Source organism: Nuphar pumila, chromosome 10, assembly GCF_984573655.1.
Source record: "Nuphar pumila chromosome 10, dmNupPumi1.hap1.1, whole genome shotgun sequence".
NCBI lineage: Eukaryota > Viridiplantae > Streptophyta > Magnoliopsida > Nymphaeales > Nymphaeaceae > Nuphar > Nuphar pumila.
The window spans coordinates 82,022,277-82,040,347 of record NC_143258.1 but is presented as its reverse complement, the minus strand read 5'-3'; the positions used below and the strand labels follow the sequence as shown (position 1 = coordinate 82,040,347).

The 18,071-nt window shown below is 41.0% G+C and overlaps 1 protein-coding gene across 1 annotated transcript; it reads right to left on the bottom strand.

Moving 5' to 3' along the window:
- Window positions 1-13,491: 13,491 nt before the first annotated feature.
- Window positions 13,492-16,632, bottom strand: LOC149827047 (eukaryotic translation initiation factor 3 subunit D-like). Its single transcript, XM_090020212.1, has 2 exons — window positions 15,591-16,632; window positions 13,492-14,613 (listed from the first exon to the last, which is right to left on the bottom strand). The coding sequence occupies exons 1-2, from the start codon at window positions 16,461-16,463 to the stop codon at window positions 13,804-13,806; spliced, it is 1,683 nt and encodes a 560-aa protein (XP_089876338.1). The 5' UTR covers window positions 16,464-16,632; the 3' UTR covers window positions 13,492-13,803.
- Between the last annotated feature and the right edge of the window lie 1,439 nt (window positions 16,633-18,071).

The window sequence follows — 18,071 nt, the reverse complement described above, 5'->3', positions numbered from 1 at the left end:
GAATTAGTATCCTAGGAGATATGTGTATTGCAACAAGGGACTAATTTCTATCATGTTTGCAAGACTGTAGTGATATTCTAATCTAACCTATTTTGGAAGAACATCTGTATCTCATAGATAACAAATGTAAAAAATTCAAACAAGGACTCCATCATAATCTACACATCCTGAACTTCAATTTGATGTATTTTTTTTTATTTTATTGCATCCGATTTGAAGGAGATATGTCTATTGCAATAGGGAATTAGTTTTTTGTCATGTTGCAGGATTGTACAGATTTCTCTAAGTTGACCGATTTCAAAGAAAGATCTGTATCTCCTAGATAATGAGTTCAATAAATAAATATAAGGACTCTATCATGACCTACACATGCGAAACTTGAATTTGGTATATTCGATTGATTTAATTAAGTGTTATCGATATGAAGTAAGGTTGTATTTTAAATTGATTGATGTTCATCGAATGAACATACATGAGCATAGTTTCACAAAATACAAACTTATTACATTTGTTGTCGCGCACTTAACATGGTAGTTGTTACATTTGAAAACCCTGTTAAATGGTAAAGTAATGCCTATTTCATGATTCTTGCCCTTATGTTATTGGAATGAGTGTGCATGTGAGTGTTTTAGCAAAAATGCAATTTTTATCACATGCACATGAAAATAATGTTATGCTATTACTGTGCTTTGACAAATAATGATATATCCATGTTGTAAATTGTTTCGTATGTAAACTAAATATGTGATTTGCATATAAATGCTATGACTACATCTAGCACATAGACTGCTTATTGCAAAATGGATATTTACACAATTATGAACATTGTAGGGTGATGAATTATGCAAAAGCTCAAAATTGAGCTTGAGGTTCCACTGAACCTTTGTGATGCCATATAGGCACTTATGAAATTTGTATGTGATTTGCATGTAAATGTTATGACTATGTCCAATGTATGGATCGTCTGATAGAAAATGCATATTCTTATAAACTTTTACACAATAATGAAAATTATAAGGTCATGATTATACAAAAAATATCTAAACTGAGCTTGCGATTTTGCAAAACCTTTGTAATGTCATATGAGCACTTACGAAATGTTGTACTTGAGACATGCCATGTGGTTGCATGATCAGTGGGGTACGATATATACACCCTAATTCAGAAATAAATTTTAAAATAATGCAAGTACAAATACTCGACTCAGATTTGAGCTGTAATTCTGAATTTTTTTTTTGGTGCCTATTGTGCACTAGGTTGGTAATGTGCATACACCTGATCACCCCAAGTGTGAGTTTGGGGTTTTGAAAATCCCTTATGGTGCAATGACTCACATGAAAAAATAAACAAAATTTAATATATACACATATATCCTAACTGCGAGATTCTAGGTATACCTGAAAGATGGTATATGTTATCGATTTTTCAGGATTCTAAGTATACCTAAAAGATGGTATGTTACCAGTTTTGCAGAGTTCTGGGTACACCTGAAAGATAGTGTATGTTACTAGACTCATGTTCTACCGTGGAGAGGGTAGATGGTAAAAGCTTTGTGGGACAGTTATGTTTTTTGTGAGAGCAAGGCGTCTCACCTGGTCCTTAGTCTTCAGAGTTAGGGGGCCAAGACTACAAATATGTCATAGGTGGTAGATCCAAGTCCTTTGCAGAAGTTTTCAGGGTATATCCTATTTCTAGTTTTGCCATTGGGGAGTACTCTCTCGGTCAAAAATCATCTCCTTTAGGTATTCGTACAGCTAGTCACATAGGGTATTAATTGAAAAGCATAATAGACCCCATGTGGTCTCGGTTTGCTACGATGTCGAATGTTTGTGCGTACCCACAGGGTAATTAATAAAAGAAACATTAGTCAGTTTACTTTTAAATATCTTTAAGTACATACACTGCTTGATATTATATTTGTTGTAATATAGTTTTGGTCCATATATGTGATGCATAGTTTCAAAGTACATACACTGCTTGATATTGGTTGTGGCTTATTTATGTGATGCGTAGTTCAGTAATATTTTTCTTTATGTACTGATCCATGAGCTGTTTATATTGGGTGAATCTCATACATGTTTTGGTATTTTGTACATTAGTATTAGAAGGTGTTGCACATATACTTGTATGCATGACACTGAGCGCATTCATATTGATATTATGATTCTTGCTAGACGAGAAGTAGTCTGACCTCATCTGAATTATTATTTTTTTTAGGTAGCAACGGTAGCAATAAATATATCGGAGCAATTGCGGACATCATTGTGGGTGGTGCCATGAGGCAATATCTTATATTGATGTCTTGAGGAACTCTGACTATTTTCATTAATTGTAAATTTATATGACCTGTAATATTTCAAGGCAAGGTTTTACTTTGCCTAATGATATGGAAGTTGTGTTATCACCTATAACTCTCCCAATTATTTGATCCAAGGATTTATCAATTATTCTGCTGTGAAAAAAATTTATTTCAAAATTTTCAAGTTAAATATTTGGGGTGTTACAATTTTAGTACGATAACCCTGGAAGATGTAATGATTTCATTCTAACCATATCAACTTTCAAGATGTGAGGATCTAGACCCTCCATATAAACTTCCAACGTGATCATCTCAAATACATATAACCTGCAATCATAAGTCCCTTAGGAAATACACCATTTTTTCAAACTAGATTCAAATCACCCCAAGCTTGATACAATAATGAGCGCATGAAGTTACACTCCCAAAACAAGTGCAATAGCAACTCTTGTTAGCATAAACAATGAGATAATGCTACTTACTAGATGCCATTATAGATGATCTGAATGACGCTTCAGTGGAGGTGGGTGGTTAGCATTCTCCTCAGCCAATCGACACCCACAATGAGGTTAGGCCAAATTGTTAAAAGGTGAGTAGGACCCTTTGAACCTAGAAATGGTGAGAGAGATAGACTATACGTAGATGCCACTCATCACACCACTACAGGTCTTCTATTTATAGAGAGATCTGGTGGAGGTTCATAATGAGCATAAATGAACAGTTATGAGGCCTCATAACTGTCCTGTAACCCCCAAAACCCAATAGCATCTCTCATGTGTGTCTCTTGATATGCCCATATCAATATGGGTCACATTCAGGTTGGATCTGATCTGATCCAAAATCCAACATTCTCTCACTTGACCCATTGACATGAAAAAACACTTCATCGAGGTTTATTACTGCTATCTGGATTCAATTTTCATGTGGGTTCACATGTTATCCTGTATCACAAGAATACGAGTCATGGAGATGAACACCTCTATATGTAGGGGTGGGCATTGGGTTGCGTCGGGCCCAGTCAATGGCTCAGGTTTTGGCCTGGTTCTCAACGAGCTCAGGTTTGAAGAGAAGTACATGGCCTGACTCATTGACCCAACGAGCCATTGTGAAGCGGGTCGGGTCTGGCCCGACCCAGCCTGACCCAATCTTAAAATGCATAAATGCTTGACTGAAATTATGGGTTAATGAGAGAATAGCAAGTTCACATGCAACTAATTCCTAATTAGTGCAAATTAGGTAAATAGTAATGATTAATAAATAGCAAGTTTTTATGCAACCAATTAGGTAAATAATAATAGTTATCCAATTTACTATGTAATAGTTAATTTTTAAAAATTTTATATTATTAAAAAATTAATAAATAACTTAAGCCCATCGGGTTGGCTTAGCAGCCTGCAGTCTGGCCTGATAGCTCATGGGTCGACCCGAGCCCGACCCATGTATATGACGAGTCGAATTTCGACCAAGTACCTAATGGGCACGTGAATAAAATCATGGCCTAAACCTGGCCCATGACGGGCCGGGTCGGCTAGGCCCATCAGGTTGCCGAGCTGGTTGCCCACCCCTATCTATATGAGATGTCATATTTCCATGCACTAAAATATTATTCATTTTAAGTATTTAGCATGTTAAAAATACCTTTATAAATAGGTTGGTCTCTAACCCCTTCTATTGGTTTTTTTTTTAAATTGTTATTCTATTATTCTTTTCATAAATGAGACACTTTATACAGAATCAATAGTGTACAAAAACCATATAGAATCAATTTAGTTTCATAAATTTGATCACACAAAACCATAATGTATTGTCATACATCTGAAGGAATCAAATAGACTCATTGTCATTACATATTAAGAATATAATCCTGGTGTTAGCCCTTTAGTAAGAGGATCCACAATTATTTCTTTTATACTAATTGTATCAATACACACTAAATGAATTTTTGTTCTTTCTTTAACAACAAAGTAAATATCAACAATTTCATTATCATAAAAGATATTCAGCGGCCTTTCAATAAAGTCTATAATATCAAGACCCAAAATGAAGTTTTCTATTCATATGGCCTGAGATGAAATATCGACTAAATCAATAATTTTTGCCTCAATGGATTTCATAAATTTCTTTGTTGTCTTGCAGTGAGATGATGCCTCCAATATTCTTAGGCACTCGTGATTGCAAAAACAACATGCTAAGACTATTTGAATGCTCTCACTTCTCATAGACAGACTTCTGAGCACTCTCACTTCTCATAAATAACCTTCTGATCGACTATTTTATTCTCTATATGAGTGAGACGTTAATTGCTCTATACAAGATTCATATTGAAAGGGTAAACTCTAGACCCTTTATTATTCACCTTTTTGAATTGAATTCAATTGGTTAAACTAGTAAATCATGTAACTCGAGACAATTTGACATTGTACCATTGGGTACAATCATGCTTCATGGGTTGGTGTACACATTTAATATTACACCCTATGTGAATTTATAATACAATTACCAACCTTTGAGTAGAATCCGTGTTTTCTAAAGTTACACACAATCTCAATACCGAATGTCAATCTCAACACGGTCCAAGGAACCCTCAATCAACACAACTCAGATTACTTTGGTGATTGACAAAGTGAGTTAATTGAGATCTTTTATCGTAAGCATATATAAAGCTTGTCATAACACAAATAAAGTGCATACATTCATAATCTCATACTTAAATAATCATGGATAACTCAAAAACAACATGAAACACTCCTTATATCATGCTAAAGTTACCAAAAAGTATGAGATCAATGGAAAAGACTTGCATTTAGGAGTCATATTTGGGATTGAGGTCTTAAAATGGCCTAAATGAGTCCTTAAAGACCCTGATCACTAAGAGCCATGAACTGGTCTCAAAATGCATGAATCGGTCCTTAAAAAGCTATAATCAGCCCTTGAAAAGCCATAACTGATCCTAAATTGCATGAACCAGTCTCAAAAACCACTGAACCGGTCCCCAAAATTGCAGAACCAATTTCCAGGATGCCTGAATCAATTATAAAATGGTTGAACTGGTTCCAAAAAACTCATAAGCGATTTTTAAAACCCCTGAATCGATCTTTGAAGGACTAAATCGGTTCCAGAACTAGTTCTGTCCTGGATGGGTTCGATTCTGGACCTGATCTGACACATGGTAATTGACTTGGTCCACCCTGAAACAGTAATGAGTCCTGGACCGGGTCACAATGGGTTGGGCTAAGACCCGGTTGACTTGAAACCCAAATACCGGGTATGGATTTTAGGACTGGATATACTTGATTCGGGTATACACCCAGAACGCTATAAACGGGTTCGTGTCACTAGACCGAGTCCTGAAGGAGTCGACTGTGGAATTGATCCACCCGAAAACCCTTAACATGTATGGGTCTACAGACCCGATCAATCGGTCCCTCCAATGGGTTTGGGTTTAGAGTGGGTCCCATTAGGTTGGATGAAAACCGGATCCACCCCCTAACATCAACCCGCAGAGCGTGGGTGGTGTTCGTTCCCACCCACCATTGCGTGCCCTAGCAACAAGGCACCCACGACTATTTGCACCAACGTGAATCGGTTCTCCCTGCTTGTAACGGGTCATGCTGGTTTTGGGGTTCTAGAACCATTTCACACGGTTCGAGACCCAATTTTGTCTTGAAATCCACCTTTTCTTTTCAGGCCCAATTCAGTTTTCAGTCAAGATCTTCCCCAACTTGGTTATTCTAGTCCCAGTGCATTAAATCCAACCTAAATAAGACCTTATCACACCTAGACCCCACTCCAATCACATTTTGGAATGGGTCAAGACCAGACCCATGCAAATTATTGACCTAGATTGGGTCTAAACCAGACCCATGTATCCTAAGATCCAATCCAGGGTCCAACCCATCCCTATCTGGCTTCAGCAACTAATCTAATACCCAATTTGGTCTCAATTCAACAAAATTTTTACCAAGCATATTATCCAAACCCAAACCCAAATTATGATCTAAACCCAACCTTAACCCAGACCCATGCCAACCCCTATCTAAGCTAGTCCTACATAGACCCTATACTACCTTTACCCCATCGTGACCACCTAGGTCTGCCTACTTTATCCCAAACCCAAATTCTAGTTTCGGCACCTGAACCACTAAGAGATCTAGATCTAAGCCCTTTTATTTGAGGGGCACAACACATGCCTCCTATTGTACTAGCACCTACAGATATTCAGACAGGATGGGTACTCCAAGAGCAATATCATTTTTGTGCGTGTGAGGATGCACGACCCAATACACACATCCTCAAGTTGGATGTATCTGAGTTCATAGACAGATTTGATACAAAACTTATTTTCAGTTGGATCCACTCAATGAAATCATCTTCTAAGTTGCATCACATGCCAAAGCATCAAAAAACATTGGTGGCTTCATCACAATTGTAAGGTTTGGCGTATGTATGGTAGGATATGTTGTAGACAGACCGTGAGAACAAAAGACTTGGACAGATCCAAGATTGGAACGAGATGAAACACTTGATGCAAACCAGGTTCGTTCCTATAACTTCTACCTAAACCCAAGTAGGTGAAACCAAATTAGGATCCAATTTAGATAATCATTTCATAAAACTCATCCAAGACATTCCTAAAGACCCAAATTCAATTAAAGAAGATTTGGACCCAAATTCATATTTCGAATCCAAATCTCTTATATTGGATCCTCCTAAACTCATTTTGGATCCATATATTCCAATATCTGAAAACTTTAACCTGACCCTAAACCTAAGTCTATTTGATCCAATCCCAAGTAGACCTCCTTAAGACTTACCCATATCCAAATCTATCTCAGATCAAAAGTCTCTTAACTAGATTAAAAGCCTCTTAACTAGATCTAAAACCTATCTGCCCCCAAATCACTTAAACCAAACTTACCCCAAGCCTTCAACTTTTTGGAAGCACATCAACAACAACTTGTGGAATGCACGATGATGGAATGAGAGGTCCAAATCTTCTATCCATGGACTCTTTCACATTAAATCAAGCAGAGTGAGAGGTCCAAATCTTCTATTCATGAACTCTTTCACATTAGATCAAGCCTATAATAAAACCATTTGAATGGTTTGAAAAGAATACTCTAGTATTTGTCACACATTTTGGACTAAATCCAACAAGCTTCTTTTATTTTAAGAAAAAGAAATATCTAGTTTCATATTGTTGGCCTATAACCCACAAGGTACAACAAGATTGGATAAAGCTCGAGTGTTGAATGAGAGTGCAGCTATGCAATGAATCTACGAAATATAATCAACAAGAAAAACAAAGATTTACGTGGTTCGACAATATGCCTGCGTCTACGAGAATGAGCGACTGTTATTATTCTTCTCTTCACACCCATCGTGGAGTTATAGCATACATATTTATAATAACCCAAGATGTACTGAGTAAAAAGAAACTACAAGAGTTTTACAAGAATAAAAGACCTCTTGTACCAGATCAGCAAGAACTCAGGTCTCCCACAAATCCCCAACTATTGGTGTCCCAACTAGGATGAACCACTGCAGATGACGTCGCTCATTCCACCATCTGCCACTGCATGCTCATCGGATATGAGCCACCTACTCCAACAATCTCCACCATGGTGAATATCCACCACTTCGAAGATGAGGAAGTATAACTAGGAACTCCACCCGGAATACTAAGTTGGGGTGCCTCCCATCTAGCAACTGGAGCCATTAATCAAGTCTAAGCAATGCTTGAACTTATCTGTACTAACAAGCTTTGTCAACATGTCCACTACATTTTCAAAAGTGTGAACTTTCTTAAGCAATATTTCACCAGAAGACACCAACTCCATGATCTTGTGAAACCTCACATCTATGTGTTTGGTCCTCACATGATACATCTGGTTCTTTGCCAAATAGATGGCACTCTGGCTGTCACAATGTAGTTGAACTCCTCCTTGTTGTACACCTAGCTCTTTGACCAACCCTGTAAGCCACAAATCTTCCTTGGCAGCCTCGACAATTGCCATATACTCAGACTCAGTAGTGGATAATGCAACTAGAGACTATACCAGGGATCTCCAGAAAATAGGCCCTCCCACAAGCGTGAATACATATCTTATTGTAGATCTCCTATCATCCAAGTCACCTGCATAGTCCGCATCTACATATCCTGCAACTGAGCAATCATTTTGCTGACTACTAAATATGATGCCATGTTGTGTAGTACCCTTCAAGTATCTAAAGATCCACCTGACTGCGTCCCAATGCTGTCGACCTGGATTTGATAGAAACTTGCTCACCACACTGACAACGTGTGCCAAATCTTGTCTTGTATAAACTATGGCATACATTAGACATCCCACTGCGCTTGCATATGGAACCTTCAACATGTCTTGAACCTCATCATCTGACTTGAAGCACTGTGTGGTAGACAGTCTAAAATGATGCGCCAATGGTGTTCTCACAGTTTTTGCATTACTCATGTTGAACCTGTCCAATATCTTCTCAATATAACTACGCTGAGAGAACCATAGTCTTCTAGAAACTTTGTCTCTGCGAATCTCTATCCCAAGAATCTTCTTGGCTACACCCAAATCTTTCATTTCAAATTCTCTGCTTAACAAGGTCTTTAACTTGTTGACTTCGCTCATACTCTTTGCAGCAATCAACATATCATCCACATAGAGTAACAGAAAAATGAAAGAACCATCATCAAGATTTCTCACATACACACATACACACAACAATCATACTGACAACGCTTGTAGCCAATCCGAATCATGTACGAGTCAAATTTCTTGTACCACTGCCTTGGGGACTGCTTTAGTCCATAAAGTGATTTCTTAAATTTTCAAACTAAGTGTTCTTGACCAGGATGGCCTAACCCCTCTGGCTGTACCATGTAAATCTGCTCCTACAAATCACCATGAAGAAAAGTTGTCTTTACATCCATTTGCTCCAACTGCATGTTTGAATGTGCTACTAAAGCCAACACTACCCTGATGAAAGTGTGTCTGACCACAAAAGAGAAGATCTCATCATAGTCAACTTCTTCCCTCTGTGAGTAACCTTTTGCTACTAGGCGAGCCTTGAATTTTTCTCTTTCATTTTCTGGAATTGCCTCTTTCTTCTTATACACCCATTTGCATCATATCGCTCTCTTCCCTTCTGGAAGCTCCACCAAGTCCCATGTCTGGTTCTTATGTAGAGACTCCATCTCCTCTACCATAGCACCCATCCATCTACTTTTATCTTGGCTAAGTATTGCCTCCTGAAAAGTAGTAGGATCTTCGCTGCTAGTAACAAGTGCATAAGAAACCAAATCTTCAAAACCATACCTGGTGGGAGGCCTGATGGTGCGCCTGGACCTGTCAGTGGTTGTAGTGTGTTGTTGCTGACTCTCTGAGCTAGAGTCTTCTGAGGCACGTGTTCCTAACTCCACATGTACTACATGCTCATTGCTACCACAATTTTTTGACATATGTTTCTCTTCCTTCTGAATACGTTGTAACATATTTTTTTCATCAAAAACCACATCTCTACTGATCACCACCTTGTTTGACTTTGGATCCCATAGCTTGAAGCCTTTCACAACTTTCTGATAACCCTGAAAAATACACTATCTAGACTTTGCATCGAGCTTTGATCTATTCTCACTAGAAACATGTACATAGGCTGGGCATCCGAATATTCTCAATTTGGAGTAGTCTACTGCACTGCCCATCCACACCTCCTCTGCTACTTTTCCATCTAGTGTTTCCCTTGGTGACCTGTTAATCAAGAAACATGCCATATTCATGGCCTCTGCCCAGAAGCTCCTTTCAAGCCCTGCATTCAACCTGAGACACCGAGCTCTCTCAGCTATCAATCTGTTCATCCTTTCTGCTACACCATTTTGTTATGGTGTCTTGCGAATTGAGAAATGTCGTTTAATCCCTTGCTACTCACACAACTCTTGAAATTTCAAATCTGTATACTCAGTGCCATTATCTGACCTGAGACATTTAATCTTCCTCCCTGTTTGAGTGTCTACTTCAGTTTTCCATAGCTTGAACTTGGCAACCGTTTCTGACTTGTGCCGCATGAAGTACACCCAAACCTTTTGCGAGTAATCATCAATGAAACTCATGAAGTACATATGTCCTCCTTGTGACACTACACTAATCGAACCCCAAAGATCTATGTGAACATAATCGAGAATCCCCTTTGTCTTGTGTGTGGCTATCCCAAACTTTACCATGTTTTGTTTTCCAAGAACACAATACTTACAGAACTCGAGCTTTCATGTCTTGACACCTTTCAAAAGATTTCTCTTATGAAGCTCCATCATCCCACGCTCGCTCATATGTCCTAGTCGCATATGCCATAAAACAATATTATCTGACTCAAACTCTACAGTAGCAACTCCACCTACAATCGTGGTACCTAGTAGTCTACAGATATTTTCTGCTAGTTTCTATCCCTTCATTATTGTCAACACACCTTTACTTACTTTCATTACTCCACTTTCAGATTTGTAACTATAGCCGTTATAATCTAAGGTGCCTAATAAAATCAGATTCTTCCTTAAATTTGGTACATGTCTAACATCACACAACATTCTAACCACACCATCAAACATCTTAATTCTGATATTTTCTATTCTAGCCACTTTGCAGGATGCATCATTGCCCATCAGAACAGAACCAAAATTAACTAACCTATAGGTGTCAAACCAATCTTTATTTGGAGTCATGTGATAGGAGCATGCTGAATCCATGATCCATGAATCTGTCAGATGTTCTGAAATAGATGAAACAAAAAGCATATCACTGTCATCACTCTCTAAGTCTTCTTCCACTACATTTGCCGACTTTGATGGAGTCTCTTTGTTCTCTGCATTGCCTTTCTTTTTCTCTAGGCAGTCTCGTTTAATGTGCCCTTCTTTTTCGTGCTTGTAACACGTAAAGTCCTTTCTTGACTTAGTCTGGGCCTTATTATTTCCCGAATCATTACGAGACTTGCTTCTTCTGCATTCTTGGTTACCTCTCACAATAAGCCCTTCACCTTGGGACGTCTCATCATTGGCTTTCTTCCGTTGATGAAAGCCTAATAGAGCACTTGTGACGTCTTTCAACTCGAGACTTTCCTTTCCCCACATCAGAGTTGTAACCAAATTCTTGTATGCAGGAGACGCCAATAGAGAATTCAACAACATCAATGCATTGTCTTCAACTTCGAACTTCACATCAACTCATTTCAGATCACTGATGATTTGATTGAACACGTTGATGTATTGGCTCAGATCCGAGCTCTCTGTCATCTTAAGACCAAACAACTTCTGCTTAAGATAAAACTTGTTTGTCAAAGACTTGGACACATACCGACTTTCTAGTTTTAGCCAAACTGCCACTGGTGATTCTTTATCCATGATGTGATACATCACGTCATCTGCTAGACAAAGCCTGATAGTTGTCACAGCCTTCACTTCTAGATCTTTTCAATCTGACTTCTCCATGCCTTTCAATTTTTTTTCGCATAATGCCTTCACCATGCCCTGCTGCACCAAAAGGTCCTTCACTCTTCTCTGCCATAATATGAAATTATCAATTCCATCGAACTTAACCAGATCGAATCTCGCAGATGAAACCCCATACATTGTCATATGTGCTCTGATACCAGTTGTTGAATGAGAGTGCAACTATGCGATGAATCTACGAAATATAATCAGCAAGAAAAATAGGGATTTACATGGTTCGGCAATATGCCTACGTCAACGAGAATGAGCGATTGTTATTATTCTTCTCTTCACACCCATCGTGGGGTTACAACATACATATTTATAATAACCCAAGATGTAACGAGTAAAAATAAACTACAAGAGTTTTACAAGAATAAAAGACCGCTTGTACCATATCAGCGGGAACTCAGGTCTCTCTGAAATCTCCAACTATTGGTGTCCCAACTAGAATGAACCACTGCATATGACGTCGCTCGTTCCACCATCTACCACCACATGCTCATCAGATATGAGCCACCTACTCCGACGGCAAGTAAGATCTAAACTTGACGGCAAGTTTTTCTCCAACCTAAGAAAAATGGTACAAGAGTGAAGTAGAAGATTTGGGTCCATAAAAATCTATTTGGATCCAATTTATATTTTAATTTTTTTTATCATACATTTGATTCATTTGTAATAGATATTGAATTATACATTAGATTCAATATCCAGATTTTATTAGATTAAAATAAGTTTTATCTTTTAGAGGGTTAGCAAATTAAAAAATTTATTTGGATTAGAATTAAAAAAAAATCTCATTTATTTATAGATGAAAGGATCTATGTAGATGTGCAGTCAAAAAGTCAAGTTAACTGAGATATTGAATTTAATTATTTTCTTGTTTTTAGTTATTTTTATACATTTTTTCTACTTATTCCTTTATTTTTATGGTTGATTAGCATAGTTGGGTATAAAATCCTGCGGGTCCAATGCATCACCATCCATCCCTCCAGAAGCAGCCCCTTGTCCATTTTTAAGGCGTCATCTCCTTTGTTTCATCTCGGCCAGGATTGGCGAACACGCCGTGGACGCAATCTTGAGCTTGATTGTGTCCTATACGTCCCTCAATATACAGTCATCATCGAAGAGCTCCTCTCTGACTGCTACAGTTGGTGGAAAAGCAGCAGCTCTGGAACACGTTCCTGCTCCATATTCAGCGCCTGGCGCCAGTAGACTACACGTTAAAAATCCAAAACTGAATTTGACGCCCCCTGCTGCCTTCCACCATATCTTTCCGGCTGCTACACCATTAACGACTACAAGTTCCCTTTCCATCCTCCGTAGAGCCAGTCCCAGCCCTTACCGTGTCAGCATAGCTCTTGAGTTCCTTATTGCCTGGCGTTTGATATGATTGATCCCTGATGGAGAGGTGAACAGTGATTTTCCCCTGATCCATCCCGACAGACGGACAAAAGTGGCTATCGAATCTGGGTGTGTCTTGACGAGTTTCCGGCATGCTCAAGGCCATTGGCTGAGCTCCAGGAGGCTCACCGTAGCAAGCTGCGTTTCCGGAAGCCCTCATCGTTCCATCGTCTCCCATTCCCCCGAGTCAAATTTGTTCTCATATATAAGCAAACACGCCTATCAAAAAAATATATAAGCAAACACAACAGAGAACCACCACAGCCAACAGAAGTCACACAAGTCCAAAAGAAACACACTCGTAAGAAAGCAGAATCAACAGATGCAGCTAACAATCCGAGCAGTACAGTTAAAAAACATTATAGAATGTAATATAGCTGGGTTTTCATAATACAAATAAGCGAAGTAACGACGATCGTTAACACATCAACTTATCCCTCATACAGGAAATTACTTCGGATGCTCTAATGGCCCCTAACTATAGTGTTCCTCATCGTTGCCATCATCAAATTGCAATAGGTCCCAGTTACAGTAAAAATAAAGAGCTGTAAAGAAAAAACGGCGGGCAAAATAAACCCAAGAAAAGCGATAGGATAGGGGGCTTATTGCAAAATTAAACATCGGCATCCTTCTCTTCCACATCTCCACTAGCAGCGACTGCAGCAGCTGCAGCACCTTCTTCCTCTGTGGGCGGCTGCAATTGCTCCTCGTCAGGCAATGGCTCTTCAACATAATCGTTTTCGAATGCATCTGCAGGCACCTCATATAGCCTCACCTGTGGCTTCGATGGATCCTTCACAAGCACATACTTCCCTTCATTAAGCTTCAAGCAGAGATCAACAATTGATTTGACAATCCCCCACATGTTTGAAGTATTCAAATTGATCTGCATAGCAAATTCCCTTGGCTTGTAACCCTGCATGCTGAGGATGACATGGTTGAAGTGGTCCCGAGGATGCAACCTCGAGACATAGCCGAGCTTCATCACATCAGCACCTGCAAGCAGCGCCTGTGCAGTCCATCGGGCAAGCTTGTTAGTGTTGTTCTTGAGTTCGGTAGCAAGGACAGCTCCACGTTGCGTTTCAAGCTTCTGCCTCCAATCAACCCCAGAGTACTTTGGATCAAACTCATTGAGTGCATTAATTGTAAGCAGTGATCTCCCACCCTTGGTATCTGTCATGGCACCATGGACCTCACAACGAGCAACAAGCGAGGTGTTCTCATCAAGCTTCCACCGCCGGTATCTATAGGCAACAGATGCTGGCTCCTCGCCCTCACTGACAAATGGGTTTGGTTCCTGAAAAGCAATCCGGTTCCCATCACGCACCAGCACCTGCTGAGAGAAATTCTGGTTCACATAGGCAGCCTCAACACTCAGAGAGTAGGCAGAGTTGATATCTTCCTTTGCTTCTGGGAGGGGCTCCTGCAAAGATTGTTAAAGGCAACATTACATGAACACTATCTAATGGAGTTACATAATCAATATTTTACTCATTGACTACAACTAAATAATGCCTAAAGCAAACACGTTAAATTGTGAAAACAATTAAAGAACAAAGAAGAAAGGAGCAACAAGATCTTTATGGTATATTGATCAGACATGAAACCTGTTTTTAACAACCATTTTCAGCAGTTATAAAGGATGTACCAAGGAATTAACAACCAGTCTCACAATTAACAGCATTGCAAATTTCAATGACAATACAATGCAAAGACAAAATAACAAGATTTGGAAGAATTTTTTGGCGCTTCCAACACATAAATAACAACTAAAATGGCTACCAGCCTACCAGTTGAAGTATGCAAAATCATTAATTATCATAAGAAACCAAACAAAAAAACCATTTTTGTATATGTCACGGCATCTTAGTGTGCTTATGGGAGTTGTTTGGATTGCACCCACTTATCCAGAAAACCAGAATAAATTGGGAAATAAATTAGGAAACCACATTATTGAGAACCAGAAATACGGTGGTAAGCTAGGATGTTGCATGAGGGAGAACACTGAAATATCCCAACTTTCAGAATAAACGGGTGAATCAAAACACCCCCTAAACGTGAATTTCCAGGAACCCATTTTCGCGGGTTAACAGGAACAACATTTGTCACAGCAGAACTAACAACAATGATGGTAATTGTGCTAAGCGTTGCTTGTTATTTAAAGAACAACAGAATGAGGCAAAACCATCATCTTTCACGCAAGAATTGAACAAATCAAACAGAAAAAAGAGCTAAAAGAATAAAAAAGAACACCAAAAATCATCATTTTGATGCATGAAACACTGTTCTGAATGTGTGAATGAAAAGGAATCGATCATTGCAATCAAAATAAGGTGTTAATTTCAGGAGAATTGAACCAAATTGGGATTAATTTTAACTATAACCCTAGAAATGGCGTACCTGGGAGGTCTCATTGACGGGAAGCAGGTCAAGCTGCGATCCGTCCCGCTTGTCGAAGAAGAGCTTGTTGCCGACCCTCTGCACGACGATGTCCCACGAGTAGACCGACCGGGGGGCGCACATGAGCGCGGCGAGGATCGTTTCGGTGGCGAAGACGGTGGCCTTGTCCTCGTTGGCGAGGCGCCGGATGACGGGGTCGTCGGTGGTGGTCACCTTGAAGAAGGTCCTGTTCTTGAACCTCTCCAGCTTCCGCTCGCTCTTCGGGTTCACCCGATCGAAGGCGCGGTCGTAGAACTCGACGGCGCCGCAGGCGACGAGGTCCTCCGGCTCGCCGACGCCGTAGCTCAGCTTGGAGAAGGTGGAGAAAGGGATCTGGTCCAGCATCGTCCATTCGGGCTGGATGTCGACGGAGGGCTTGAAGGCGGCGGCCTCGCGGCGCTGCGACGGGCCAGCGCGTCTCTGGTTGTAGAGGCGGTCGCGGCGCTGGCGTTCCTTCTCGGCATCGCGGAGCCGCGCCTCCACCTCCTCGTCCTTGCGCTGGGGAAGCTGGCGCTGCTGCTGGAAGCGCCATCGCGGGCCGAAGCGCGGGGGGCGCGGCGGGGGACGGCCATCGACGAGGCGGAAGGAGGAGTCGTCGGCGGAGAGGGAGTCGTCGCCGAAGGCGAGGTCGAAGACGGAGGCATCGCCGCGGGCGGCGCCGGACGGGCGGGAGGGGAAGGGGTTGCGGGTCCAGTCGGCGATCCGGCCGAGCTTCTCCGCCTTGGAGAAGGGGGCGTAGGGGGTGTGCTGGAGGTGGTGGCCATCCATCGCCGCCTCCGGTGGCCCCCACCCGTCCTTGTTGTACGGCACCGCCGCGATGTCGAACGAACCCATCGCTGCTGCCGGAGATCGGCCGATCGATTCGCAGAGCGAGAGAGAGAGAGAGGTAGGGTTTTGGGGTTCAGGGAGGGACGGTTTCGTAGTCTTCGTATCTTTTGTGGGTTACTCCTTGTCTAATGTGAACATCAAGCCGATATGGGGTCTCACAAGTGGAGTTGGATACGATTTATTGGGATGTGGAATTTTAGATTCATAGTTTTTCGAAGCAGGTTATATGTTCCCCCCCCCGGAACAGGACAGTTAGCTACATCTCATGATCGGGGGTCCCAAAGAGCACCACGTATGTAAGCATTTGCGTCTCGTATCCCCATGTTTGTCAGCATTAATTAGCGTTGGAGTTTGATGCGATTGCAAAGACTTAAGTACCCTCTCCTCCATTGGTGCAAAAAAAAAATGACGGTTCTTGAAAAGGAGTGGTTGTAAAGACTTAAGTGCCCCGAAGATGATTATTTAAGACCCAGTCTCTGCACTGGAGGATTATCCGAAAAAGAAATCTCCCCTGGAGGAGGCCATGAACATCAACCCTCTTACTCTCTCTCTCTCCCTTCTATTTTTGCTTCTGTGCACATCCATTAGAAGATCATACATTGCTCCATCAAGCACCGACTGACCTGCACATTGACTGTTGTGGAGCCTGATTCAAAGTTTTTACCCTTACAGGAGGAGGGTTTGGGGGCTCATCCCAGCGTGGGTAGCATCATTCAACACTCACTCTCTCTCTCTCCCTTCTATTTCTGCTTTTGTGCACATCCATTAGAAGATCATACATTGCTCCATCAAGCACCGACTGACCTGCACATTTACTGTTATGGAGCCTGATTCAGAGTTTTTACCCTTACAGGAGGAGGGTTTGGGGGCTCCTCTCAGCGTGGGTAGCATCATTCAACTTGAAGAGTTGTGGAGTCTGATTTAGAGTTTTTACCCTTACAGAAAGGGGGGTCTGAGAGCTCCTCCCAGTGTGGGTAGCATCATTCAACTTGAAGAGTTATGGTGTCTGATTCAGAGCTTTTACCCTTACAGAAGGGGGGTCTGAGGGCTCCTCCCAGCGTGTTCATGGCCTTTTGCCCTTACAGGAGGGGGGTCCAGGGGCTCATCAACCCTCTCTCGCTCTCTCTCCCTTCTATTTCTGCTTCTGTGCACATCCATCAGAAGATCCTACATTGCTCCATCAAGCACCGACTGACCTGCACATTGACTATTGTGGGTCCTTACTGATGAGCTGCCTCTAAATTTATTCGACTCTGGGTCCTTACTGCACTTGAAGTTGAGTCGTTGTATTTTTTGTTATTCGGTGGGTGGTGAGGCCCTCCTCTACTCTCTCAAGACTCTTAGCTTGGGCAATCTTTCTTTTGATGATTGTGGATAATCATCAAAAGAAAGATTGTGGAGAAGGCAAAGGCCAGAAATATTGATGAGAATATAAATAGAAGGCGGAGGATTAACGCACAGCAGATGGAAAAGAGGAAGAAGAAGGCGGAGGAGTGGGAAAGGGATATTAGCAATATGATGGCGGAGGCTCATAGGAGAAACTTGAAGAGTAGAGCAATGCGACACAAGGAGGCGAAGGAGAGGCGAAGGCAAATGAATAAGGAGGAGGAAGAG

Excerpts from the sequence above, each read along its gene's own strand:
- LOC149827047 (XM_090020212.1), bottom strand. The coding sequence starts at position 16,463 with ATGGGTTCGTTCGACATCGCGGCGGTGCCGTACAACAAGGACGGGTGG. Across the intron at positions 14,614-15,590 it reads CCGTCAATGAGACCTCCCAG|GAGCCCCTCCCAGAAGCAAA; the intron begins GTACGCCATTTC and ends CAATCTTTGCAG.